This window comes from Mandrillus leucophaeus, unplaced genomic scaffold (genome assembly GCF_000951045.1).
Source record: "Mandrillus leucophaeus isolate KB7577 unplaced genomic scaffold, Mleu.le_1.0 Scaffold1075, whole genome shotgun sequence".
Classification (NCBI taxonomy): Eukaryota; Metazoa; Chordata; class Mammalia; order Primates; family Cercopithecidae; genus Mandrillus; species Mandrillus leucophaeus.
In genome coordinates this window covers 391,745-418,598 of record NW_012098932.1, presented here as the reverse complement: position 1 = coordinate 418,598, position 26,854 = coordinate 391,745, and the positions used below count along the sequence as shown (strand labels likewise).

Sequence of the window (26,854 nt, the reverse complement as noted above, 5' to 3'; positions counted from 1 at the left end):
CAAACTCCTGACCTCAGGTAATCCACCCACCTCGGCCTCCCAAAGTGTTGGGATTACAGGCATGAGCCACCACACCCAAACAAGAAATTGTGTTTTAAAGAAAAAAATTTAATTCCAACATTTTTACACAATTGGTATCTTTACTTTTTTTCAGTGTTCCTGTCTAGTTCATCTAAATATTTAATGTTATATGATAGACATTTTGTTACACAGTATTTATTTCTTGTCCCTGCTCCATTTCCTTCCAGGCAGATTATTCCTAGTCTTTCTTGTTTAAGCTGAGATGCAACAGGTCATACTGTCTCTTTTCTTCAGTATTCTGGTCTCTTTTGCATTCTTATCAGCAAATCCCCAACTATGTCACCTTTCATCCAAAATGATTTAGCAGTGCAGTTTCAAATGACACAAATACTGCATCTTGTGCCATTAAAATTTTTGGATCTAAAGTCTCCATTGGACTTACCATGCCTCTAATCTGTCCTTTTATATATCTCAGGACAGATCCCTCTCCCATTCCCTTAATGAGCTCCTTCAAATAGCCCTATGAAGCTCCATGCTCAGCTGTCTCAACCTCTGCAGGTAGCCTTATGTTTGTTCATCCAGTAAATATCTTATGCTCCCTGCCTGCTTGCCTTTCTTTTTTTTTTTTTTTGAGATGGAGTCTCGCTCTGTCGCCCAGGCTGGAGTGCAGCGGCGTGATCTGGGTTCACTGCAAGCTCCACCTCCTGGGTTCATGCCATTCTCCTGCCTAAGCCTCCTGAGTGGCTGTGACTACAGGTGCACGCTGCCATGCTTGGCTAATTTTTTTTTTTTTTTTTTTGTATTTTTAGTAGAGACAGGGTTTCACCGTGTTAGTCAGGATGGTCTCAATCTCCTGACCTGGTGATCTGCCTGCCTTGGCCTCCAAAGTGCTGGGATTACAGGTGTGAGCCACTGTGCCCGGCCTCCATCTTGCCTTCTAACTTACCTATATTTGTCTCATTCTTACTCCTTTGTTCCAGTTACAGGATAAAAATGCCCACTGTGCTATGTAATATCAGCTCTTCTTCTGTGTTCTTAACTCTTGTCTTCCGCTGCTGCTTAATGACCTAACTGCATCTCTTCCTCCTCTCTCATCTGTCTTGAGCGTGATTCCTTTACTTTCTTGTCATTATTCATTTGTAAATGTGTATATTTCACTTAATTTCAGTAAATCAAATACATTTTTCCTTGACTCCCTTTAAACTCCTTTCCAGTTAGTGTGAAAACTTGAAACAATGAAAATATCTACCATTTCAATGCTGTAGACGTTTGACATGACCTTTGTTTTAAAAACTTTCTCCTTTGGCTTTTGTGTCACTTCTCTCTGGAATCCCTCATACCTTTCAACATTTTTTCCTGTAGTTTTCTCCTCTTCTTTAAATGTTAAATTTATATCTTTAGTCCAGTCCTCTTTGAACTTCTTACTCTCATAATTTCAAATATGACACATATGGATAACATGTAAAACGCCTCTCTTTCATGCTTGGTAATCCAGTTGCCCACTGGACACACTTCTATTGTGTGTCCCACCCATAAGTACCTCTAACACAGTCTCTCTCTCTCTCTCTCTCTCACCCCCCCCCCATATATGTGTGTGTGTGTATTTGTATGTGAGATGTCTTAAACATTTTATTTATTTAATGAAAAAATTGATGACTGTTGAGCTCAGAAGCCAGTATCCCAACATACAGTGCTTTGACGTACTGAACTGAAGAAACCTCAAGATCTCTTCTGACTCCGCCATGCCCCCACCTCCCTCCTACCCCCCACCCACCCATCTAACAATATATTTAAAGCTCACACATATTCCTCTTTGGACATACTTGTTGTTCTTCCGTATTCGCCATTTCTTTTGTTGGCACAGCTATTCACCGTGTCACTCAAGCTAGAAATACAGTGTCACCCTTGAATGCTCCTCTGTTCTTTTCTCACATGCAGTGAATTGCCAAAATCTCAAAATTTTGATTTCTTCTCTCCTTTTTCATCTGTATGATCACTCTGTTGGGTCAGGCTTCTACTCTTATTTGGATTATTATAATATTTTCATAAGTGCCTAGCTCAGTTTTGTTGCTGTTGTTAAAATTTGTCCTCTAAACACCTGTCAAAGCCATCTCAAATGCAAATCTGTCACTACCTAGCTAAGGCCATGCGTGATAGTCATGGCTGTCTGTGATCTGGCCCTTGCCTAGTTTACTAGCCAGTTGCTCCTCACCATTCATCAGAGCCTAAGTGCAACAGCGACACTGCTTATGATTCTCCATATGTGCTATGCTTGCCCTCACCTTTGTATTATTGTGTGACACTTAGAATCCTTTAACTAAAATTTCAAGCCTACCACACTCCTCTGTCTTCTGAATCTTGTGCTTATCCTTTGGAACTCCACTGTAGTCCCTCATTCCTAATGTGTGATGTCACTTCTTTGCCTATCTTTATGTATAAAATCAGTGTTCCCAATGCAAAGAGATGATCAATGTTTGAGATGGTGGAAATGCTAATTGGCCCGATCTAATCACTATACATTATATGTATCAAAACATTACTTTGTAAACCATGAATATGTACAATTAAAAATAAAATTAAAACAACGAAATGGTTTTGGTGGGGAAAAAAAATCCTTAGAGCAGTGCCTGCCATATAGCAAGTGCTATATACATGCTGGCTATTAATGTTCTTAGCACATTGTTTGTTGGTTTCATTTTTGGGTCCATTTCTTGTGTAACACTGTCAGAACCTACTGGTGACTGCATGAATGATGGCTGTATAGTGTTCCATCAAGTTGCTACATTTTATTCCAGTTATCCTCCTATAGGACAATTGTAAACTTGTTAACTTTCAGATAACACCTTGTTACAGGTTTTCTCTTACTTAGGATCAATTCTTTCACATGGATTCCTAGGAATGGGATAACTGAATCAGAGTGCAGGTATTTTGATGGCTCTTAAAAATACAGCTTTGTCCAAAAAGGTTAACTGCTGTGTCTAATGATGTGCCATTTTTTCTGCAGTCTGGTTAATTACATTGGGTATTTCACCACTAACTTAATATTTATAAAACAATACTTTATTCAACAAGTTAAATACAACATTTTACCATTTACATGTGTATTTGTGAGAACCGGCTATGTGTCTGTTGAGACCTAAAAATGATCTTAAATGTTTGGACAGGCTCTTAATATACTTGAGATATAAATCCTCTGTCATATTTGCGTGGATTTTTCAATAGCTTTTAACTAATGTTAATTGTTAAGATGCTTTAAAATGTTATATAATTAAATATAAATAATTTCTTTTGAATAGCTGTATTTGCTACATAACTTGGAAATGTGTCCTTCTAAATGTATTCTTAGAAATGTGTCTTTCATGATCTGCAATACATCTTTTTTATCTTTATGAATTTTTATAATTCCTAAACTTAAAATTCAAGTGAAGATTATTTTTTGTATGTAATAAAGTCTTTTTCAATTATAGTATACATAATAGCATTTAAAAAATCTTCCACATTGTTTGGGATGCTTATGTGATATGATCAAACCTTTGTAAAATGTCTATTTCTGATCTCTTTGTTAAAGAGAATATATGTTTTTGTTCCCGATGTATCTAAAGGGGATGACATTCTTTGCTTGTTGTAACACAGTCTAATTATTTGCTTACTTGTTTTTCTCTCTGGAAAGATATTATTCACATCTATATTTGAATTTCCTTGCTTATTTACTTTCTCTTTTGGATAACTGACTAATGATACACAAACAACATGGACTAACTATAGAGTAATGATTAACACTTTGGAAATGTAACTGAATTCCTGCTTAACTTGACAGTAGGTTTCCATTTAATAGTATTAGGCATTTCTTATAGATCCAATTGACAAGGTGTTCTCTCTTTGATTCAGGAGGTACTCCTCAAAAAGTAGCTCATGGACAAAGAATCTTCCTTGTTATCCTTCAGGCACATTTATCTTTTTTGCTGATTTCTAAACCAGCCATGAAATGCCTCTGTGCCTTTAATTATTCTGTTGCCTTTGCTTCTCATGCCCTTTGTTTTCTTTCACAGGCTAGTTTTATGTATCTCTTGAAGTCTAGCTAAAGTTGCTTTTTTGTATGCGATTTTTTTTTTTTTAACTCTGTGACCTATGTCCCAGTTTTCTTATATGTAAAAAAGGGATTACAGCACCTACCTCAGGAGTGTGGGTAGAATCAAATGCTTAAATACCTGAAAGTGCTTAGTTTTTAACATCTAATAAGTGCTCAATAAATGCTAACTGTTGCTGCTACTGTTGCTCATTGTCAACATGTCAGACTTCATTATTGGATGAAATCTTGTGTTTTTTTTAAAAAGAGGATTTCCCCCTTAAATGACCAGATGGTTCATTCATTACTGTGTCTTCATCATTGATTTCATGCTTCTCATTATGGTATTTTAAATACCTCATCTAAAAATGTTTTAATATTTCAGACTGAAGATTTATTAAATGAAATAAAACAACTTAAAGAGGAAATAAAGAAAAAAGATGAAAAGATCCAACTATTAGAACTTCAGCTTGTAAGTATTGTAGTGTAATGTGTAGAGACTTTTCAAACTGGGTGAAATGTGTTTTTCATAAAACTCTGAGCCAGAATTAGAGTTTAGCTTTATTTTTGGCTCTCAAAGTTGCACTTTTATATTATTTTTAGATTATATTCACTGTAATTAATGTGTGTGTTTTAACTTTTAATCTAAATATTAAGTATTTGGTTTGGAAAATTCTTCATTGATTCAGTGACCTCAGTTTTGGGTATTTAAAATTCACCAATTTGCATTCATTTTGTTGATAGAAGGGTAAATAGCTTTTCTTCAGATATATTTAAAGAAACAAGTACTAGTGAGTTGAGAACAGGATATTTTCTCTCTCTGTGAGGAGAATTAGCCTGGGTCTTCAGATTTAGGTAGCTGCATAACTGTCAGATTGAAGAGTATTCCAAGAAAATGTTTATTTCCTATGGATGATGTTGAATGATCCATCAGAGTCATGTTTGAATCTTTATAATCTAATAATTGTGCAATTTCAAATATTAGTCTCATTTGAAAACAATATGGTGTGTTGAATTTAATTATTATTTAGTTTGTATATAAAAGACCATAATAAGAAGAAAATAATGGCCTAAAAATCACAGCAGTCAAAAGGAAATCTTTGTTGTGAGTCAAGAGCACATTTTGGTCTAACAAAGTAATTTGGTGAAATATTAATCTCACTGAAAATATAAAGGATATACTGAGCTCTGAACCACTGGGGTCAGCTCACAGAGATCTATTTCATGAATAAATAGAGCAGACAAATCAAATATTATGATTAAAGAAAGAAAATTTATGAATCTGAATAAAAAATAGCATAATATTGCAAATTGAGGTCCTGTCACATATAAAATTAAACAGGCAAATAATAAGGCCTAGTGTTTGTGTTCAAAGCCAAAGACAAGAACCCAGTCAACTTTCAGGGAGAAGAAAAAAGACAACAAAGGAAATTATGTAAGCTTCGATTTTTGCAAAAATATATTACAGAGCACAGGATATTGTGTCTTGTACAATTCAGAGAAGAGGTTATGAACCTCTTATTTTATATCCAAGCAAGTTTTTATTTATATGCAAAGGTAAATTCTGACCTTTAATGTCTTGACAGATATGCTACCCAGTTAATGCATTTCAGATATTTGAGGGGTACATTGAAAAAGAACTCAAGAATAAGGAGATAAAGATTAAAATGAATGAGCAGTGAAATGGAAACTAAGTGGTATAAACTTTTGAGCCACTAGTTGGAGAAAACTTACTGCCCATTTTACCTAGTGTAAATTACATATCATTCTAATGTTGGGATTTCTTTGCATTTACAAATCCTTAATTTTTCTGAAATTAAAAATTATTTTTAATTTTAAATTTTTAAGTTGCTATTAATTTTGGAAAATATTCAGATTAAATAAGTTTGAGGAAGAAGGTAAAGAATATGCTGAAGGAAGTTAGAAGTACTGAATTTTTTATCTTCTACAAATGAATATTCTACATTCTTAATTTTTAAAAATATACTTAGATAAATTATAATAATGTTTATGACATGCTTTAAAGTAACTATTAGTAAGTTGGAGTAAAGTATCTTGCAAAAGTTAAAATTAAAAAAAAAGACAAAGTAGAAAAATAAGGAAAACTTAAAAACAGCACAAAACTAAAGTAAAAGAAATTAGACCAAATATAACAAATATAATAGTAATTGCAAATAGTCTTATGTCTTGGAGAGACTTCCCTTGAGGATCTAAAGCAAAATCCAGTAACTAGCTTTGTATAAAATAAATTTAGCTAAAGGAAAATGGCACAATAAGGCTGAACATAAAAGACTAGGGGAGGCTGGACATGGTAGCTCACTCCTGTAATCCCAGCACTTTGGGAGGCCTAAGTGGGTGGATTGCTTGAGGTCAGAAGTTCGAGACCAGCTTGGCCAACATGGTGAAACCCTGTCTCTACTAAAAATAAAAAAAAAATTAGCTGGGTGTGGTGGTTCACGCCTGTAGTCCCCAGCTACTTGGGAGGCTGAGGCAGAAGAATCACTTGAACCCAGGAGGCAGAGGTTGCAGTGAGCCAAGAGCATGCCACTGCACTTCAGCCTGGGTGACAGAGTGAGACTCTGTCTAAAAAGTAAAATAAAAGATTGGGGGAGACAGAATAAAATTATTCTCATCAAAAATATTAGGATTGCAGTAGTAAAATTAGAAAAGTAAATTTAAGACGAAGATTTGTGAAAAAGGTCACTTTATATGGACATATGATAAATAATGAAAGATGAATCTTTTTATGCCGTGAAATTTCGATAACATATTCTTTCTTTTAACCTCAGATTGTATCTTTAAAAAAGTAAGAACAGGTCTCTTCATAGCTCAAGTTATATTACCATCTCTAAGCAATTAATAGTAATTCCTTAACATCTTCTAATGTCTAGTCCATACTAAGATTTTCTCAGTTGTTCCAAAAACATCCTGTACTTTGATGTCCCTAAACTAAAATTCAGTCTAGGACTATGCACAACTGGTTATATCCCTTAAGTCTCTTTTAATTTAGAACCATTCTTGTGTGTGTGTGTGTGTGTGTGTGTGTGTGTGTGTGTTGATTTGTTGAAGAGACTGCACCAGTTGTCCTGAACAGTATCTCACCTTGAAAATAATTTTTAGAAAGATTCAAGAAATATTGAAGAGCATCCTAAAGAAAGAAAAGTGAAAGCATTAATCTTTATCAGTAGGTACCTTGAAATTCTCTGTACACAATATATTCAACCTAGAAATCATATTTATCGTAAAAGAGCCTGCCACCTGTTTTTCTAGGTGGTGTGCATAGTTTTCCCATGGATTGCTTGGGAAGCTGTGGTGTATTCAGCTAGAAATTCCCTCTGTAAACACATTAGAATCTCATTAGTGTGTTTACAAATTGCAGAGGAGCTGTGGCCCCGTACCAGGAGAACTCTGATATTTTCTTTACAGTTCATGTAAAGACTAATGTTAGTGTGGTTTTCTCAACATAAATTTAGAGGATTAGAAAAGATACACTGCTTCTCACTGCAAGCAGTGATCTCTGTAAAGTGAATGCCTTAGTTTTAGGTGGCCAAGTATCCTTCTTATAGTAGAAAATTAGAAATTACTCAAAGATTTTAATAGTATCAAGTTTAGTTATAGAACTTGAGAAAGTCACTTGTTGAAACCAAGAGAGTTTTAACAGATACAAACCATTTGAAAACAAAGATAAGTAACAGCATTTTTCACATTATCAAATTAAAATCACCTATTTTAAAAATTTTTAATTTTTTTTACATTTCTATTCTTAATATAAGAATAAAAATCAGAAGAATCATAGGCTAGGAGTTAAAGGACTTGTTTCTGATATTAATTAGGTAATGGCACTGACAGTTTCCATCACCTCTCTCTAGTACTTTCTTTATCCAAAATATGAAGGTTTGTCTAGGTGATTTCCAAGTTCCCTTTCAGTTATAGCCTTCTATGCTTTTTTATCTTTTAAAAAAATATACATTCAACTCCAACCTATGTTTGCATGCAAACCTTCATAAAAATACATTGACATTACAAAGTGTTGTATTCAAAATATGCTGATTTAAAATCAGATTGCACTGCTTTGAGAATTAACTGAAAGGCATAGAAGTTAAACTATTCAAACCTTATTTAAAAATTCTAAGAATGCCTGTTTATCTTTACTGCAATATCATAGTTAAATAATAGTACAGATACATTTCTCATTGACTCTTCAGAATAATCTTGGGAAATTGCTAGTGTAGAGTTTCCTTTATGGAGACACGTAGACAGTGGAACTCACGTTAAGTGGGCTAGCAGCATAGTATATTTGAAATGCCAAGACAGACCTGAGTTCAGATCCTGACTTTGAAACTTAATAGCCACGTTCTCTGAAGGGAGTTCTATAATCTCTCCTAGGCCCCTTCTGTAAATGAGGATAATAAAAGTAGTACTGGGCCGGGCACAGTGGCTCATACCTATAATCCCAGTGCTTTGGGAGGCAAAGGCAGGCAGATCACCTGAAGTCAGGAGTTCGAGACCAGCCTGGCCAACATGGTGAAACCCTGTCTCTACTAAAAATATAAAAATTAGCTGGGCATGGTGGCGTACACCTGTAGTCCCAGCTACTCGGGAGGCTGAGACAGGAGAATTATTTGAACCCGTGAGGCCGAGGTTGCAGTGAGCCAAGATCGCATGCCACTGCACTCCAGCCTGGGCAGTGGAACAGGACTCCATCTCAAAAAAAAAAGTAGTACTGACCATATAGGGTTATGATAGTTACGTTGTGATAGAACTACATATGTAAACTACCTAATGCCTGGTCCGTGGATACATGATGAATAGCAACTCTTATATAAGCCCTAAATCATTCAGTGTAAATCAGTGCATACCTTATGATGTTTTAAGTTCCAAGTAAAAGTCCCTAACCAAAAGTAATTTTAAAAATAAAAACAGTTGTAAACTCAACAAGAAATTATATAGGTCCCATCCATTTCCGTGGTTTCTTATTGATCATTTGGCTAATGATTGATTAGGTTCCAGATGGATTTTTTTGGAATCCTCTTGGCTGTCCATTCATGGTCACAAGATGTCTGTTGCTCTGTGTGTCACATTCTCACACAGTAATACCCAAGGATAGGTTAAGGGCCTGTTATCTCCAGTGTCTGTTTTTAAAATCAACAAACCCTTTCTCAGATACCCTAGACTTTCCTATTTGATTGGCTAGATTTGAGTTACTTGTCCCTTCCTAAGCATAGAAGAATGGGATTAATCACATTGGTTCAGACTAATTAAGATCTAGCTCCTTGGGGTAAGAGATTAGGACGCATTTCCCCAAATATGCGACCAAATAGAAGGTGAGCATCTGTACAGTCTCTCAGCAATAAAGAAGGCAGATGGTGAGAAAATGATTTGTTAAGTCATTTTATATGTGTTGACGTGCCACTAGAAACTAGACTTTCCAAATATTTACCAAATATTATTTTTCATGTGTTAGCATATAGAACAGAAAATAAATTATAGACAGTCCACTACTTAGGAGTTTTTGATTATATGATGGTACAAAAGTGATACTCATTCAGTAAGCTCCTCAACTTATGACAGAATTATGTCCTGATAAACCCATCATAGGTTGAAAATAATCCCAAGTCAAAAGTGCGTTTTTAGCAATATTTGAGTTTATCCAGGTGTGACCCCATCATAAATCAAGGAGCACCTGAATTTCTGGAATTGCAATAGGATGGAATAAGTAAAGTGCTTTCATTTCAATAGTGTTTTTAAGTTACCTTTCTGTTCATCATATACCCCTCATATATGTTAAAAGTTGATCCTATTACAGTGAATTCCAAGAGACTGTAAGTTGACTCAATTATATATTGAATTTAGGGGGTTATTTTGGAGTTAGCATCTCACTCTGTCACCCAAGATGGAGTGTGGTGATGCAGTCTCAGCACACTGTGACCTCGACCTCCTGAGCTCAGGTGATCCTTCCCTCAACCTCCTAGGTAGTTGGGACTACAGGCACATGCTACCATGCCTGACTGTTTTTGTTGTGTGTTTTTTGTAGATACAGGGTTTTACCATGTTGCCCTGGCTGGTCTGGAACTCCTGGGCCCAAGCAGTCCGCCAGCCACAGCCTCCCAAAGTACTGGGAGTACAGGTGTGAGCTACTGTACCTGGCCTATATTGAATTTTGTTTCAGTGACTGTCTCATAGGAATGAAAAATATGTCTCTATGATAGACATTTTTGTTTTTAGATTTTATGTTGTATGAAGAAATTGGAATGATCTGATTGCAGTTAAGAAAAATTTTGAATATGGGTAAATATTATTAAAGTAGAAATGTCTCATTTTAACCTGATGCAATAATCAAGAATTTTTTAGTTTCCTATGAGAAAGTATGTCTACCTCCAGAGAGGTTGTTTAACAAATAATGTGGTTATTTTCTAGATTTTCACTAAGGGAGAATTCTCTTTTTTTTTTTTTTTTTGAGATGGTGTCTCACTCTGTTGCCCAGGCTGGAGTGCAGTGGTGCGATCTCGGCTCACTGCGCACTCTGCTTCCGGATTCATGCCATTCTCTTGCCTCAGCCTCCCAAGTAGCTAGGACTACAGGCGCCCGCCACCATGCTCAGCAAATCTTTTGTATTTTTAGTGGAGACGGGGTTTCATCATGTTAGCCAGGATAGTCTCGATCTCCTGACCTCGTGATCCACCTGCCTCCGCCTCCCAAAGTGCTGGAATTACAGGTGTGAGCCACTGCACCTGGCCAGGAGAATTCTCTTTATCAATATTTTAATGATGTTTTTTGAAAGTGATGATTATTTGAGACAGTTACTTTGTGTTATGTAAATGAGTGTGCTTTGAGTGGAATCGTGTGGAGAAATCATTTGTGAACAGAAATGGTCAGATGGATCTTGTCAAAGGGCTGACACTCTTCAAAATATTTCAGTCCAGTAAAGTCAACACATCATGAAAGAGGCTTCATCAGACGGCACATGAGAACAGACATCCTGACAAGTGGACTGGTGGTATTCAGTGTCCAGCAGAGTCCCATAAAAAATGCATTTAAGAAACTGAGCTTTAGTGACTGTAGTACCATGACAGTTTAGGGAAATACTGTAAATTCTGCCGTTGTATTCTTTATATACTGAATATTCCTATATGTTCTACATCCATATACTTAACTCTATATATTGATTTATATAAAATCATATATTGTATGTTTTATGGACAATATAGGAGATTGCCAAGGGTAATTTAGATTATTCAAAATTCTAACCTTATAAGGTTAGAATTGAGGCTGACTCTCAAACCCACTCCCTGAATAAGATGAGAGACCACTTAATAGACCTTAATGTTTGCTGTTGATAACGTTTTTTTTTTTTTCAAAAAAAGTAGCCAGAACTATTTTGCCATGTGTGACTTTTTTGTTGATTTGGTTGCATACCCCCTAAAAGAGCCCTGATTACCTCCTGTCATAGCTGTTACTTTTTTTTAGGTAATTTATTTTTGCTTGTCTCTTAGGTGTTTATGTGTTTTCCTAAAGCTTCTCTTGTGTGTCTTGGTGTGTATATGCAGAATTAAACCAATGTAAAAATTTGTGTTTTTGTTTAGGCAACTCAGCATATCTGCCACCAAAAATGTAAAGAGGAAAAATGCACTTATGCTGATAAATATACCCAAACACCCTGGAGACGAATTCCTGTAAGTAATATGTGCTCTTAGCCTCCTCTCCGGTCATTTGTTATTTTGAGGTTTTATTTCACTCTTTTTACAGCAATCTCTAATAATTTTGAATCTGTCATGGCTGTTAATTTTGTTGTAGGTAATTTATTTTTGCTTGTCTCTTAGGTGTTTATGTGCTTTCCTAAAGCTTCTCTTGTGTGTCTTATGTAAGTGAATGTGCATTTAATAGCTTTTTCATTCTGCACACTATGGTTCATTTTATTTGTGTGTCTACTCTCCTCTTATTGCATGTATTTATGAGAGTAGTTCCACATGCCTTAAAGGAAGCAGCAGTCCTGTATGCAGTCATCCTACTTTAGCAGCATATGACACTTAGAAAATATATGATGTAGCATATTCCTTTTTTGTTAAAACTTTTTAAATGTGTTTATTATAATTACTCAGATGTTGAGGGTGTTAGGAAATATGAATGCACAAAGATACAGACAATAAAAGTTTTGTTTTAGGCAGAACTAGGGAATGGTTTACTTTAAATAGAAACTACCTGTGTGTTCCGTGCTTATTTGTTTTTCAAAAATGTTGTATCTCAAAACATGTTTAGTGCTAAAAATACTCTATCATTTAATTTGAGTTCTTGAGAACTCAGTTCAGGATATGCGTGAGCCAGAGAATTATCATATGGACATTAGTCATTCTCCTATTGTTTGGGGCCAGGTAATAGACATTTCTTATTAAGAGATTGCCTAATAAGTCAGCCTTGACTCTTCTTTTGCCTTATATTTAGGAGTGGAATTCTAGTAACACAAAGGAACAGAGAAATGTAATGGCTAATATAATCAGCAATTTAGTTGGTAAAGCTTAGCCATAAGCCTTTAAAGTTTATAAAAGAGTTTTGTTTCTTTTCATGTAACAAGTATTTTTTTTGTGTGCTCTTATAAGATACGATTGTAGGAGTTAATCTATTCAACAAAAGTTTGATGATCCTCTCTCATCCCAGATATTTGGGTTTCAAACTAGAAGTGGGGAATTAGGGAAGGAAATACACAGACAAAGAAGGATTCCTCCGTTTATAAGTACTTCTTAAAGAAATTGGGAATACATTGATGTAGGTAAAGTGCTGTGTAAGTCTATAAGGTTCAAAGGATGTGGGAAATCTAGTTGAAAGAATCAAGGAGCTTGGTGAAGAAAATGAAGGTTGTGTTTGAATCGTGGAAAGCAAAACACACCAACAGACAAAGATGATGTAATGTTTTTTAATGTCAAAGGCGGTGGAAGCTCATCTGTTTGCAGACAGTTGTTTAATAGAAGACCATGCCCCTTGCTTCTAGATGGAAGTTTGGGCTTTCCAGGTGTCTCCATTTTACCCATAGGGATGTTATGTCTTCTAACTGTGCTACTAAGAAGATTGGTGATTCTATTAAGCATGATAAGTTCCATTTTGCCATCCTCATGGAAATCTTTATACCACCTCTGGCTCCTTCAACCTCACTGTTCTGGAAACTGGATGTTAGTCTTCCTCCTCATCAGACAAAAGTAACTCGTTCTGGAATGTATTCTTGAGTTAGTTTTACTATGATCTTAGGTCAAGTGAAGATCAATTTTTCGGCCTAGCACACCTAACAAACTCAGACTTCAGCTTTCCCTACTATCTGTTACTATAGGAATCATCTGGCCAAATACTTTTGTTTTGTAGCTAAGGTAGCAAAAGCTAGGGAGATAAACTGGTGTAGCAAAGTTTCTATAATTAAAAAGTGGCTGAGCTAGTACTACAACTTAAGACTCTTGACTGCTAGTTCTAGGTTCTTTTCTCCAAAAGCACATTGAAGAGCCTTTGAAGGAGAGTGGTTTGCTGCCAACAGCAGCAGAGCAAAAATTTGAATGTATTGAGATTTTTCCAAGGGGATTTTGGTATCACTTAATGGCTGCAAATAAGATCTCTGAAGTAGAGAATCAACAGGAAATAAGAAGAAATATAATAGTAGAACAGGGGAAAGGAGGAAAAGCAGATATGCATTTACTCATTCAGCAGATATTTATGTGCCTACTTCAGGCCAGGCACTGTATTAATTTGGATGTGTAAGTATAAAGAAGATACAGTTCCATCCCTCAAGATGCTTGTAGAAACCTCTGGTATGCTTAAATGATAGTAAGCACACTCTTTTTCTGCATGTAAAGAAGCTAAGATGCAGAAGTGACTTGAGCAAGTGTTTATACAACTTGTATACAGCAGTCTTATTTTAGTTGCTTTTCTTTTGAATGGTTGCAGGAGGTGAGTGGGCTAGAAGGAATAGAGAAGAGAAAAGAATCATAGCTCTGGGAAGGGAGGACAGAGGCTTAATCTTAGTGAGAGATCATAATAAGGACTTACTTCCCTGAGAGGAAAAAAACAGGTGCTCAGGTTTGCACTGCATCGTAGAAGACTTAGCAGTACACTGTGATAATCCATAAAAACATACTTGTATTTTAAAAATTATTTAATTTATTTTGAGACAGGATCTTGCTCTGTCACCCAGGCTAGAGTGCAATGGTGCGGTTATGGTCCACTGTAGCCTTGACCTCCTGGGCTCAAGTGATCCTCCTGCCTCAGCCTTCCAAGTAGCTGGGACCACAGGTGTGTACCACCATGCCTGGCTAATTTTTTGATTTTTTGTAGAGACAGGGGTCTCACACTCCTGGGCTCAAGTGATCATTTTGCCTCAGCCTCCCCAAATGCTGGGATTACAGACATGAGCCACCATGCCTGACCACATACATACTTGTATTTTAAGTTACTGAGAAAAAAGGATTTTTGGTTGAAAAGGCATAGTTTCAGTAACAGTGTAAAAGAAAACTCCTCTACAACCAAGTTAGGTTCAATCTAATGTGAGTGTGAAGAAATCTTTTGACATATTAAATTACATAAGTCATTTTCTCAATAGAAATAATAAAATTCAATACCTCTCACTAAAAGAATGAAAAAATAGAATACTAAGGATATTTATGAATAACATGAGGCCAAAAAATATATATTTAAAAGAGAAGTACTCTAAAGTGGATTTTTCCTTTCCTGTCTATTTTTATTGAGAGATAACAATATATTTATTCTATAGGAAATATAGAAAATAGAGAAGCAAAACAACTTAAGAAAAATTTAACGTACTTAAGTCATACAAGCCAATGACAGTCATTGTTAACATTTCATATATGGTCTTCCAGCCTTTTTTGGTGATGTGTGTATATGTGTATGTGCCATCTGTCATATCTATTTAGATGGAATTTGTTGTATATGTGGCATTTTAACCTACATAGGTAATGGTAATGATGGTTGCTATTATTATTTGGTTTGATTTTTTGCTAAACGAAAATGAAGAATGCATTACCTTTAATCAAGTTAAGGAGTTAATTCCTTTACTGGATGGTCTTTGTAAGGTTCTTGAAATAAATTACTACAGTTTTTTTTTTTTTTTTTCTGAAAAGTTTATACAGGCTTATACTACCACCAACAAAGTATGATCAGAAAGTGGCTTGGTGGCCATGATGTTAAGTTGTATGATTCAAGTATTTGATGTCATTAGGTTATATATATATATATATATATATTTAAAAGCCCCTGATATTTCCCTCCACAAAAGAGGAAATAGAAGGGCAGGAGGGCTACCCCCTGTGCCCCACACCGTCATTTCAGATGGTACTGGAAAGCCACTCCCAACTATTTATATAATGACTATTCCTGTTAGTGTTTCTTATCTTACAAATTCTTTCTTCCTCCTGGCCTAAAAACCATTTTATCATGCTATTTTCTGCATATATTCAACCTCACCTTTTGTGTATTGATTTTATATGTATCGATCCTCAGAATTTTAGGAGTTTTTTTCTACCTGTAGTAAAATTTGGCTTTCATGCTACAGGTGCTTTTGGTGTTAGAGCTGTACTGATAAAGAACAAAACTGTTTGAGTTTGGATTGGTTGGTATTTGTGAGACTAAACCCAGCAAGAGAACATTAGTAGTCACCTGTGGGTCCTCTTCATTTAGGGCAAGACAAAGGTTTCTACTACTATTGGGAACTGCCTAAGCCATGCTGTAGGCATAATACAGGATGTTTTCAAGTATAAGTTTTTAAGAACAGTGTTTTCAGCATTGAGGACCACAGCGTGAAACACTTCTTACTGGAGTAAGGGATCTATCTTCTGCTTGGGACAGCAATAATATAGTGTTATAAACTCCCCTGAGCCTTGCATTATAAAAAGAGGGCAGCCATAAGTCATATTCCAGAATTGAGAATGCCCTACTCTAGAGCGGCACAGTCCTATACAACTTTCTGTACTGTCCGTTGTAGTACCTGTAGCTACATGTGACTGTTGAGCACTTGAAAATGTGGCTAATACAATTAAGGAAGAGAATTTTTAATTTTCTTTAGTTGTAATTAATTTAAATGTAAATAGTCACATGTAGCTAATTGACATCATTTTGGACAAAGCAGCCCTAGACCTAATGATATCTACTTACATGGATATGGAAAGCCACCTAGAACAATAAGTAAAGGGCAAGTCAGTAAAAGCAATTTTCAGAGGAAATGAAGGAAAATAAAAAAGATGGAGTTCAGATTTAGGTGGAGAAAAAAGAGGGAAAAGAGATAAGAATGAGCTGTAAGAGCAGAAAATGATACCTCCAGAGGAAAGTGGGGCAATTTTTTTTCCCACATCTGAGGGGCAAAATACCAAGCTACAATGATGAAATGAGTAACACGAAAAGAAGAATAACAATATGGAAGGTGCCTAATCACTCAAATGAAAATAGTTGATGTTACTGTGAATACTGCTGGCGGATGTTGGTTATGCGAGAAATCAAGATTCATTTTAAACATAAAAACTTACGAAACCATTTTTAAACATAGTGTATGGATCCATGTACAAGCATATTCTTAAAAATTAGCATTATCTTGAACTGAATTTATTTTTTGTATTTCCAATACTGTTGTAAAAGCATTTAACATCAGTATTTAAAAATATGAATATTTTGCACATTAAGTAAATTGTAGAATCTTATGATATGTACCTTTTGTAAGCCATTTGTTTGAACACCTCAAGTTAACCAGAGAAGCCAAAATATTAGGAAAAAAACATTTCTGGACTCATACCTTCAAATGCCTTATTACTTACCCCTTGAATCTCTAAGCAGGGAGAACAGGGTAGACCCAAAGGATCTACCTGGCCTGTCATGTAATGACCTGACCTGGATTACTCTGAAAATTGAGTGTATGAATACACAGACCGTTGTATTGGTATCAGTGTGAAAAGGTGCCTACTAGTTAAAATTCTGAATGGGCACAATTTGATCTAATGCCAATTTTCTCTCATATTTTTAAGAACTAACTCTGTTATATATAGCAAAGAGGCAAGAAAAGATGATTTTATATACATTAAAAGTGATCTGTTGGAATTATAGTACTGAAAGATTAATCCGTGTTATGGTATGTATAAAAGATATGCATATGTAATTTATATAAGTTCAGCAGTTGGAATATGGTCAGCATTGTCAACCATCCTTTTTGTGCTTGGAATTAGGTTTTTGGTCCCAGCACTTTGGGAGGCCAAGGCGGGTGGATCACCGGATGTTGGGAGTTTGAGACCAGCCTGACCAACATGGAGAAATCCTGTCTCTACTAAAAATATAAAAATTAGCCAGGCATGGTGGTGCATGCCTACAATCCCAGCTACTCAGGAGGCTGAGGCAGGAGAATCACTTGAACCCAGGTGATGGAGGTTGCATTGAGCTGAGATTGCACCATTGCACTCCAGCCTGGGCAACAAGAGTGAAACTGTCTCAAAAAAAAAGAATTAGGTTTTTGGGCCTCAGATTTACCGAGTCAAGTATTTTCCCATCATAAATATTTATAAAATAGAAAAGGTAAAAGCAGAAAACTATCACAGTTACATCATAAAAATCACATCAAATGTTTATGATTTCCAAAGGAGACAGATTTTACCTAGTTTCTAGCAACCATAGAAATTTATTAGGAAAGAACTCCGCTCTATTTTTTCTTGACTGAGAGATGGGATGGAATGCTAACCAAAAGACAATGCAGGCAAAAGATTTATCTTATGAATAATCTCCCCCAAATCCATTTTCTCAGACCGTAATCTTTCCTGATTTGGAAGTGGGCAACATTACTGATTAATTTTTATGTGGCAAAAATGTCTATTTTTTTTCTTTTCCTTTTTTTTTTTTTTTTTTTTGAGATGGAATCTTAGTCTGTTGCCCAGGCTGGAGTCAGTGGTGTGATCTTGGCTCACTGCAACATCTGCCTCCCTGTTCAAGAGATTCTCCCACCACAGCCTCCCAAGTAGCTGGTACCACAGGTGCATCCCACCACACCCGGCTAATTTCTGTATTTTTAGTAAAGACCAGGTTCCACCATATTGGCTAGGCTGGTCTTGAACTCCTGACATCAGGTGATCTGCCCACCTCGGCCTCCCAAAGTGCTGCAACCACGGGCATGAGCCACCCACCGTGCCCAGCCAAATGTCCTGATTTTAAATTTAAATGAGCTCATTATTTCTCTGGAGAGACGTTGCATGTGAGTGCGTGTGTGTGTGCGTGTGCGTGTGTGTGTGTGTGTGTTCCAGAGGGAATTACTTCTTTAAGGTCTTTTATTTGTATTCACTATTACTTATATTTTTTAATGCCGCTAAAAGTATTTTTAGAGAAAATCATATATACATTGGTGTTTAAATAAGTAATATTTATGATCTGGTCATACAGTTATTTTTAAATTATTCAGTGTTTACTCAATATTAGACATTGGCCATGGAATACAGCCTGTGTTTTGATGATCTGAATGTTGACAGGAGCCATCTATGTTGCTGAGACATTGTGTGGCATGCAGAATTTATGACAAGAATTCTTTTGTTTGTCGTTTCTTCTATTTTTTTTTTAAACATTAGTTGTGTTACTTTCTTTCATGGATACAGGTTAAACCAATAACCGAAAAAACAGAATTGTTTCTTAAGGATACAAGCAAATTAAATATAGTTATTATAGCAATTGAGTCGTTTATTGGTTATAAGTTTACAGGTATCTAAATCTGTATTTTTCAATACCAGATACCAGAACTATGTAACGCATTTTTGAAAACTTTGTCTATAGTATCCATTAGAAGAAGCAAAGTTTGCCCATAGTGTAATTACAAAAGAGTGATAAGAAGTTGCAAAAAATGTAGAGAGATCTTTTTTATCTTTCAACCAGTTTTCCACAATAGTTACATTTTACATAATTATAGTACAGTACCAAAACCAGGAAATTGGCATTAGTGATGGTGTGTGTGTGTGCATGCGTGTGCACTTCTGTGCCATTTTATAACTTGTGTAGTAACGATCATCATATTTAAGGTATACAACTATTGTACTACCACAGCATTTTCCCTTGTGTGGTACCTCTAAATTCATAACCATTCTCACTTTCTCTCCATTCCTAGCCTCTGGCAACCACTAAATCTGTTTTACGTCTTTATAATTTTGTTATTTTCAGATTTTATATAAATACTATCTTACAATGTTGAGCTTTGGAGCTTGGCTTTTTAAAACTAGCATAGCACCCTGGAGATCCATTCAGGTAGTTGTGTGCATCAGTAGTTTGTTTCTTTTTATTGCTGAGTACTATTCCATGATATGGATGTACCACAGTTTAAATAAACTGTTTAAATAAATAGTAAAGATGTTGATTCTCCCAATTTATGAATATGGTATGTCTCTCCATTAATTTAAGCCTTTTTGATTTCTTTAATCAGCATTTTTCAGTTTTCAGAACACAGTTCACTACATGCTTTCTTACATTTCTTTCTTTTTCATGTTTGGGGGTGGTTATAAGTGATACTGTTAAATTTCACTTTCCCTGTGTTGATTGCTGGTACTTAGAAATAAAATTGATTTCTGGGCCGGCGGGGTGGCTCATGCCTGTAATCCCAGCACTTTAGGAGGCTGAGGCGGGCAGATCACAAGGTCAGAAGATCTAGACCATCCTGGCTAACACGGTGAAACCCTATCTCTACTAAAAATAGAAAAAAATAGCCGGGTGTGGTGGCGGGTGCCTGTAGTTCCAGCTACTCGGGAAGCTGAGGAAAGAGAATGGCGTAAACCTGGGAGGCAGAGCTTGCAGTGAGCCAAGATCGTGCCACTGCACTCCAGCCTGGGCAACAGAGCAAGACTCCCTTGCAAATAAATAAATAAATAAATAAATAAAATCGATTTCTGTATATTGACCTTGAATTTTGTGAACTTAGTAATCTCACTTACTAGTTTTGAGAGTTTTTCTGTAGTTTTGGGTCTCCCCGCACCGTGCCCCCGGAGACAGAGTCTAGCTGTGTCACCCAGGCTGGAGTGCAGTGGCGCAATCTCGGCTCACTGCAAGCTCCGCCTCCTGGATTCATGCCATTCTCCTGCCTCAGCCTCCCGAGTAGCTGGGACTACAAGCGCCCGCCACCACGCCCAGCTAATTTTTGTATTTTTTAGTAGAGACGGAGTTTCACTATGTTAGCCAGGATAGTCTCGATCTCCTGATTTCGTGATCCACCCGCCTCGGCCTCCCAAAGTTCTAGGATTCAGGCGTGAGACACCGTGCACGGCCTGTAGTCTGGGGTTTTCAATGTTGACCATTATGTCATCTGTAAATAGTAACAGTGTTCTCACTTTTTGATCTGATGCCTTTTATTTCCTTTCTTTGCATTATGTCACCAGCTTGGATTTTCATTACTGTGTTGAATAAGAATTATGAGAATGGAGATTCTTGCCTTTTTCCTAATCTAAGGGGAAGAAGCATTCAGTGTTTCACCTTTAAGTAGATGTTAGCTCTCAATATTTGGGAGATGGTTTTTATCAAGTTGAAGTAGTTTCCCTCTATTCCTAGATTGCTAAGAGTTTTTATCATGAATGTGAGTTGGATTTTGTTACTCTTGTTTTGGTCATTGCTACGAACCTATGAGTTTTCTTCTGTAGCCTATTGATTGCACTGATTGATTTTCTAATACTGAACTAATCTCATAGGCCTGAAATAAACCCCTTTAGTCATGGTATGTAGTTCTTTTTATATATTCCTGAATTCTAGTTAATAGTATTTTGTTAAAGATTTTTCTCATCTGTATTCTGGGGGTTAATGCTTTTTATTCTTTATTTTTCTTTTGTTGTATTGCCTTTGTCTGCTTTGTATTAAGTTAAATCTGACCTCATAAATACTTTGGAAGGTGTTTTCTCCTCGTCTCCTTTATGGAAGAGATTGTGTAGAATTAATGATTAATTCTTCTTTAAACGTTTAGTAGAATTTATCAGTAAAATTATCTGGGCCTGGAGATTTCTATTTTGGGAGTTTTTAAAGTTATAAATTCAACTTCCTTAATAGTTATTGACCTATTCAAATGACTTCTTTCATCTTGGATGAATTTTGATAGTTTGTGGTTTTGAGAAATTGGCCCTTTTTCTCAGTTGTCAAATTTATGACTGTAAAGTTGTTCATAATATTCCTTTATTACCTTAATGGCTGGAGGGTCTGTAGTGATTTTCCTTGTTTCATTCTGATTTTGGTAATTTACCTTCTCTTTCTTTGTCACTCTTGCTAGTGGTTTGTCAATTTTACAGATCTTTTAAAGAACCAACATTTTGTTTCCTTGATTTTCTCTATTTTTCTATGTTCAATTTCAAGGAGCCTGCTCTTTTTATAGTGAAAGTAAGTTTATTAGAAAAGTAAAGAAACAAAAGAATTGTTACTCCATAGACAGAGCCCTGAGGGCTGCTGGTTGGCTCTTTTTAATGGTTTTTTTTCTCAGTCATATGCTAAGCAAGGATTATTCATGAGTTTTCTGGGAAAGGAACGAGAATTTCCCAAAACTTTGGGTTTCTCTTTCTTTTAAATTATATAGTGCAGCAGTCCCTAACCTTTCTGACATCAGGGACTGGTTTCGTGGAAGACAACTTTTCCAGACGGGGAGAGGGTTGTTGGAGGGGTGTGGATGGTTTAAGGATGATTCAAGTACATTACATTTATTGTGCACTTTATTTCTATTATGATTACATTGTAATATATAATGAAATCATTATAGAACTCACCATAATATAGAATCAGGGGGAGCCCTGAGCTTATTTTTAGACAACTAGATGGTCCCATCTGGGGGTGATGGCAGACAGTGACAGATTATCAGGCATTAGATTATCATAAGGAGCAAGCAATCTAGATTTCTCGCATGTGCAGTTCACAATAAAGTTCCTGCTTCTATGAGAATCTGATGCTGCTGCTGATCTTACTGGAGGCAGAGTTCAGGTGACAATGCAAGCAGTGGGGAGTAGCTGTAAATACAGATGAAGCTTCAACTCACTCGCCTCCTGTTGCTCACCTCCTGCTGTGTTGCCAGGTTGCTAATAGCCCATGGATTGGTACTGGTCTGTGGCCCTGAGCTTGGGGACCCATGATGTAGGGTAACTTCCGGACATTCTGATGACATTTGTGAATTGTCATGGTGCTAATGGGAGTGTCTTTTGGCATGCTAATGTATTATAATTAGCATATAATGAGCAGTAAGGATGACCAGAGGTCACTTTCATTGCCATATTGGTTGTGGTGGGTTTTGGCCAGCTTCTTTACTGCATCATGTTTTATCGGCAGGGTCTTTGTGAACTGTTTATCTTAATGCCAGCCTCCTCATCCAGTGACTCATCGGGTGACTGCGAATGCCTAACCTCCTGGGAATGTAGTCCTGCTGGTCTTATCCTCATTTTACCTAGCCCTTGTTCAAGATGGAATTGCTCTGATTCGGATGCCTCTATTTCCCTCTCCCCTTTACAAGGGGACCCTTAATCCTAAAAGTTGTAGAGCAACCAAGATCGATCTTCTGTGGTATCTTTTGGCTTAATAGGGGTAATGATATTCCTTCCTAACTTGTAGGGTCTCTTGTAGTCAAGGTAGAGTGGAGCGCAGTCATAAAGCAGCTGTGTGGTGAAAGCCACTCATAACTCTGAGTCCTGACAAAAGGTGATATTTGGAAGACCAAAGTATTGTCTGTTCATGGTTCATTATGGAATATATTACCGGAAAGGGTAATCCAGACCCCAAGAGAAGGTTCTTGGATCTCACACAGGAAATCTTGGGTGAATCCACAGAGTAAAGTGAAAATGAGTTTATTAGAGAAGAAAAGAAGCAAAAGAATGGTTACACCACAGAACTGCTGATTTCTGCTATCCTCATTTTTTTTTCTTTCTTCTTACTTTGGGTTTATTTTGGTCTTATTTTCTCTGGTTTCTTAAGACATCAGTTTAGCTTATTGAAGTTTTTTTTCCCTTTTCTGTCTCTACTTCAGCTGTTTCCTACGTATTATATATTTTTTCAACTGTTTCTATACATTATGTATTTTCTTTTCATTCAGTTCGATATGGTTTGTTTTTTTGTTTTGTTTTTTTGTTTTTTTTTCCCTTGAGACTTCCTCTCTGACTGACCCATGGATAACTTAGGGGTATGAATTTTAGTATCCAAGTGTTTGGACATATTCTTGTCATGTTTCTATTGTTGATTTCTAATTTGATCCCATTGTGGTCAGAGAACACATTCTGTATAATTTCAGTTATTTTAACTTTGTTGTGGCTTGTCTTGTGGCCCAAACTGTGGTCTGTCTTGGTAAATGTTCTGTGGATGCTTGAAAAGATTGCTTTTTGCTATTGTTGGATAGAATATTCTGTAAACATTGACTAGGTGCTGTTAGTGGTGTCCTTGAGTTTTATATATCATTGCTGATTTTCTTGTCTAGTTACTTTTATCAGTTGTTGGGATGGGGTATTGAGCTCTCCAATTGTAATTGTAGATTTGGCGATTCAGTTTTATGAGATTTTGCTTCAAGTACTGTACATTTCTGCAGTTTGGTGTACTGTTAGGATCACTGTGTCTTCTTGGTAGATTGACCTTTTTATCATTTTGTGAGGTCTTTTTCTGTGTGTGGGTATTCTTTTTGCTCTGAAGTCTATTTGATAGTAATATAAGCACACCAAATTTCTTTTGATTTTTTTTTTTTGGCGTGGTATATCTTTTTCATCTTTTACTTTAAAATATATATATATATTTATACATAACATGAATTTCCTGTAATCTGCATATAGTTAGGCCATGATCTATCTACCAATCTGTCTTTTAATGGTGTATTTCAGCCCTTTATATTTAATGTAATTTTTGCTATGTAAGTCTGCCATTTTATTTATTTTTGTTTTCTTTTTTCTTTATTTCTACTTTCTTTTTCTTTTCTGTATATTAGTTACTTTTTAAAATAATTCCATTTTTATTTATATATAGTGTTTTGAGTTTATGTCTTTATAATAATGTTTTGGTTGTTACTCTAGGCATTATATTTCACACACACACACATTTATATTTAACTATATATAGTCTACTACATGTAGAAACCTTATATCCCTTTAAGTCCCTTTTCCTCCTCCATTTATAAGTTTCTTAAATATTTTCTATGCATATTTTAAGAAGTACATAAGAAAATGTCACAGCCGTGCAAGGGTGGAGGCCTACACTCCCCAGCCCTCCCTTTCTGTTTTTTTTTGTTTTTTGTTTTTTGTTTTTTGAGACGGAGTCTCGCTCTGTCGCCCAGGCTGGAGTACAGTGGCATGATCTCGGCTCACTGCAAGCTCCGCCTCCTGAGTTCATGCCATTCTCCTGCCTCAGCCTCCCGAGTAGCTGGGACTACAGGCACCTGCCACCATGCCCGGCTAACTTTTTGTATTTTTAGTAGAGACAGCGTTTCACCACGTTAGCCAGGATGGTCTCTATCTCCTGACCTCGTGATCCGCCCGCCTCCCAAAATGCTGGGATTACAGGCGTGAGCCACCACGCCAGGCCTTCCCAGTCCTCCCTTTCTGATGGGAATGGGAGCTGGGGCCACAGGTTTTTCTGTGGTGTTAGGTAGATTACTGGATACAAGTTTTCTGCATTGCTAGGCTACCTCTTTCCTGATCCTTTGACTAGAGAGTGCATGCAGACTTTCTTAATTGTTTTGTGTGTTCCTTGGCATTTGCAGGTGCTAGCTTCTATCACTCATTTTAGGATACATTAGGCAAAAAGAAAATCACTGTACTTTTCCTTGGGTCCCAAGCTGGTCTCACTTTTTCTCTCTACCTTTCGGAGTATTGTGTTTTATATGTAGTGCCCAAGGTTTTTAGCTGTATTTGACAGCAGGAAAAGGGAGAAGTATTTCTACTCCATCTTTCCTTGAAACTGGAATTCCCTCTTCTATTAAATGCTGATCAGAGTATGTTATTTCTACTCTGTATAAGTAAATTGAAAGAAGCTAAGTAGTTGACACCAAGAAAAGTAAGAGAGCTGTTATTCTCAGGGTGGTTATATTTAGTAGAAGAATTTTTAAGATACGCAAATCAAAGTGAAGAAAAAGAGGAAGAAAGATTCCACCAATTGCTGTGGGTGTTTATAAACAAGAATGATCATAATTAATTTAGGTAGGATCAGGAGAAGCTTTTAGGAAATGGGTTTGAAAGAGCCTAAGGGGGCTGCATGGGTGTTTGACAGATGGGTAGAGAAGTGGAGGAAGCATTGTAGGTGGCAGAAATAAAATGAGTAACATTCTTTATCTTTCTGGGCATAAGCTCAGATGGCATACAACTGTTCAATAAGCTAATAGATGGGTGCCCCTTGGCAGTGGCAGGCAGCGCTGTTTATGTATTTATTTCACAAAGTTGTCTTTCCCTTCTCATACTCAGACCTATGCCAGAGATTATGATTTGTTGGTCTTGGGGAAATGAAGATAGATATCATTGTTTTTGTTTTTAAAATTTCTTAGGTGGTTATAGCGTGTGGCCAGGATTGACAGATCTACAACTGCATCTCTACATAAACACAGTTAATTAATGTAATTTTGTTTAAATCAGTAGTTACTTAGTGTCTGGTATATGCTGGCGGAGTTTTAGGCTATAGAAGGTCGGACATCGAATATCTTTTAAAACTCCTGCCAAGTTATAGGTACTGTGACAGATACTTTCACCTAAATTATTTCAGGAATTAATGATCTAGCAGGAGAGACAATTTAATACAAAGTTGATTGCTTTAAATGCCATATAAATAGAGTTACAAAATTAAAAATAGAGTTATAAAATTGCTGGAGTGGAGATGGGTACAGATATGAGTAACTAAATTATAGGAACTAAAAGTAAGAGGGTTCTTCGAGATGAACCAGTCCAACCTCTGCATCTGACAAATGAGAAAACTGAGGCCCAGAAATCAGTAATTTTCTCAGGGTTATGAGGCTTGGGAAAGATGCAAGGAAAAAAACAGTTTCCCTGACTCCCAGGTCAGTGCTATTTCCACAGACCAGCAAAGGTAAACATACCTGCTTGATGAAGGAGTCTATGACTGTTTTCTTAAGCATGTCTATGATGTTCCCATCTGAAAGTTTCTTTACTTAGTAGTACAGTGGGTAGAAGCTTGGTTCTGCAAAATGCATAGGGAAGATTTGGTTGAGAATCTGTTTAGTATAAAGCCTTTGAACCAAAACATTTCACAAACAGCAGAACAGCAGGTAGTATCTATGGAGAGCATCTGAGGTCATCAGCTTATTCAATATTTTCTAAGCTGTTTTTGCCAAATTAGCAAAAAAAAAAGTATAATAATTTCAAAAGATAAAATTTTTATTTATTAGAATATCCTAAAGATTGTTAATTTAGTTTTTGTAGCTGTTTTTTCCCTTCATCAACATAGAAAATGGATCTTTTATGTTTCTGTTTTATATTGAACAAGGTGGGATCACCCTTAAATTTAAAGAAGTATCTGATTATGCCTGAGTCAAAGAATGTTGATACGGAAAGTGAGAAAAATTTTTTCATTTCAAACTGTTCATAAGATCTGTAAACACTGATAAACTATTATCAGTAATTTTTAATACTTTATTTTTAAGTCAGATTAATTGGTCTAAAAAAATATACATAATTTCTTTTGCAGATTTAACTGGGTATGATGATGATTTGTAGGCTGATTTTCATTGATGATATTTTAATAGTGTTTCAGTAGTTTTATTTGTGCATATGTTTCAGTCAGTGAGGAGGCTAGGGACATAAGACCCAATATGGTTCCCTTTGTATAACATTGAAC

At 36.2% G+C, this 26,854-nt stretch overlaps 1 protein-coding gene across 5 annotated transcripts in view; it reads left to right on the top strand.

The window, feature by feature from the left end:
• CCSER2 (coiled-coil serine-rich protein 2) overlaps nt 1–26,854 on the top strand; it is a 143,431-nt gene that overhangs the window by 96,481 nt on the left and 20,096 nt on the right. For all 5 annotated transcript variants that reach the window (XM_011985769.1, XM_011985788.1, XM_011985780.1 and 2 more), the window contains 2 exons: nt 4,473–4,559; nt 11,671–11,760. In XM_011985769.1, coding sequence (XP_011841159.1) covers nt 4,473–4,559; nt 11,671–11,760 — 177 coding nt within the window. The remainder of the gene's footprint in view (nt 1–4,472; nt 4,560–11,670; nt 11,761–26,854) is intronic.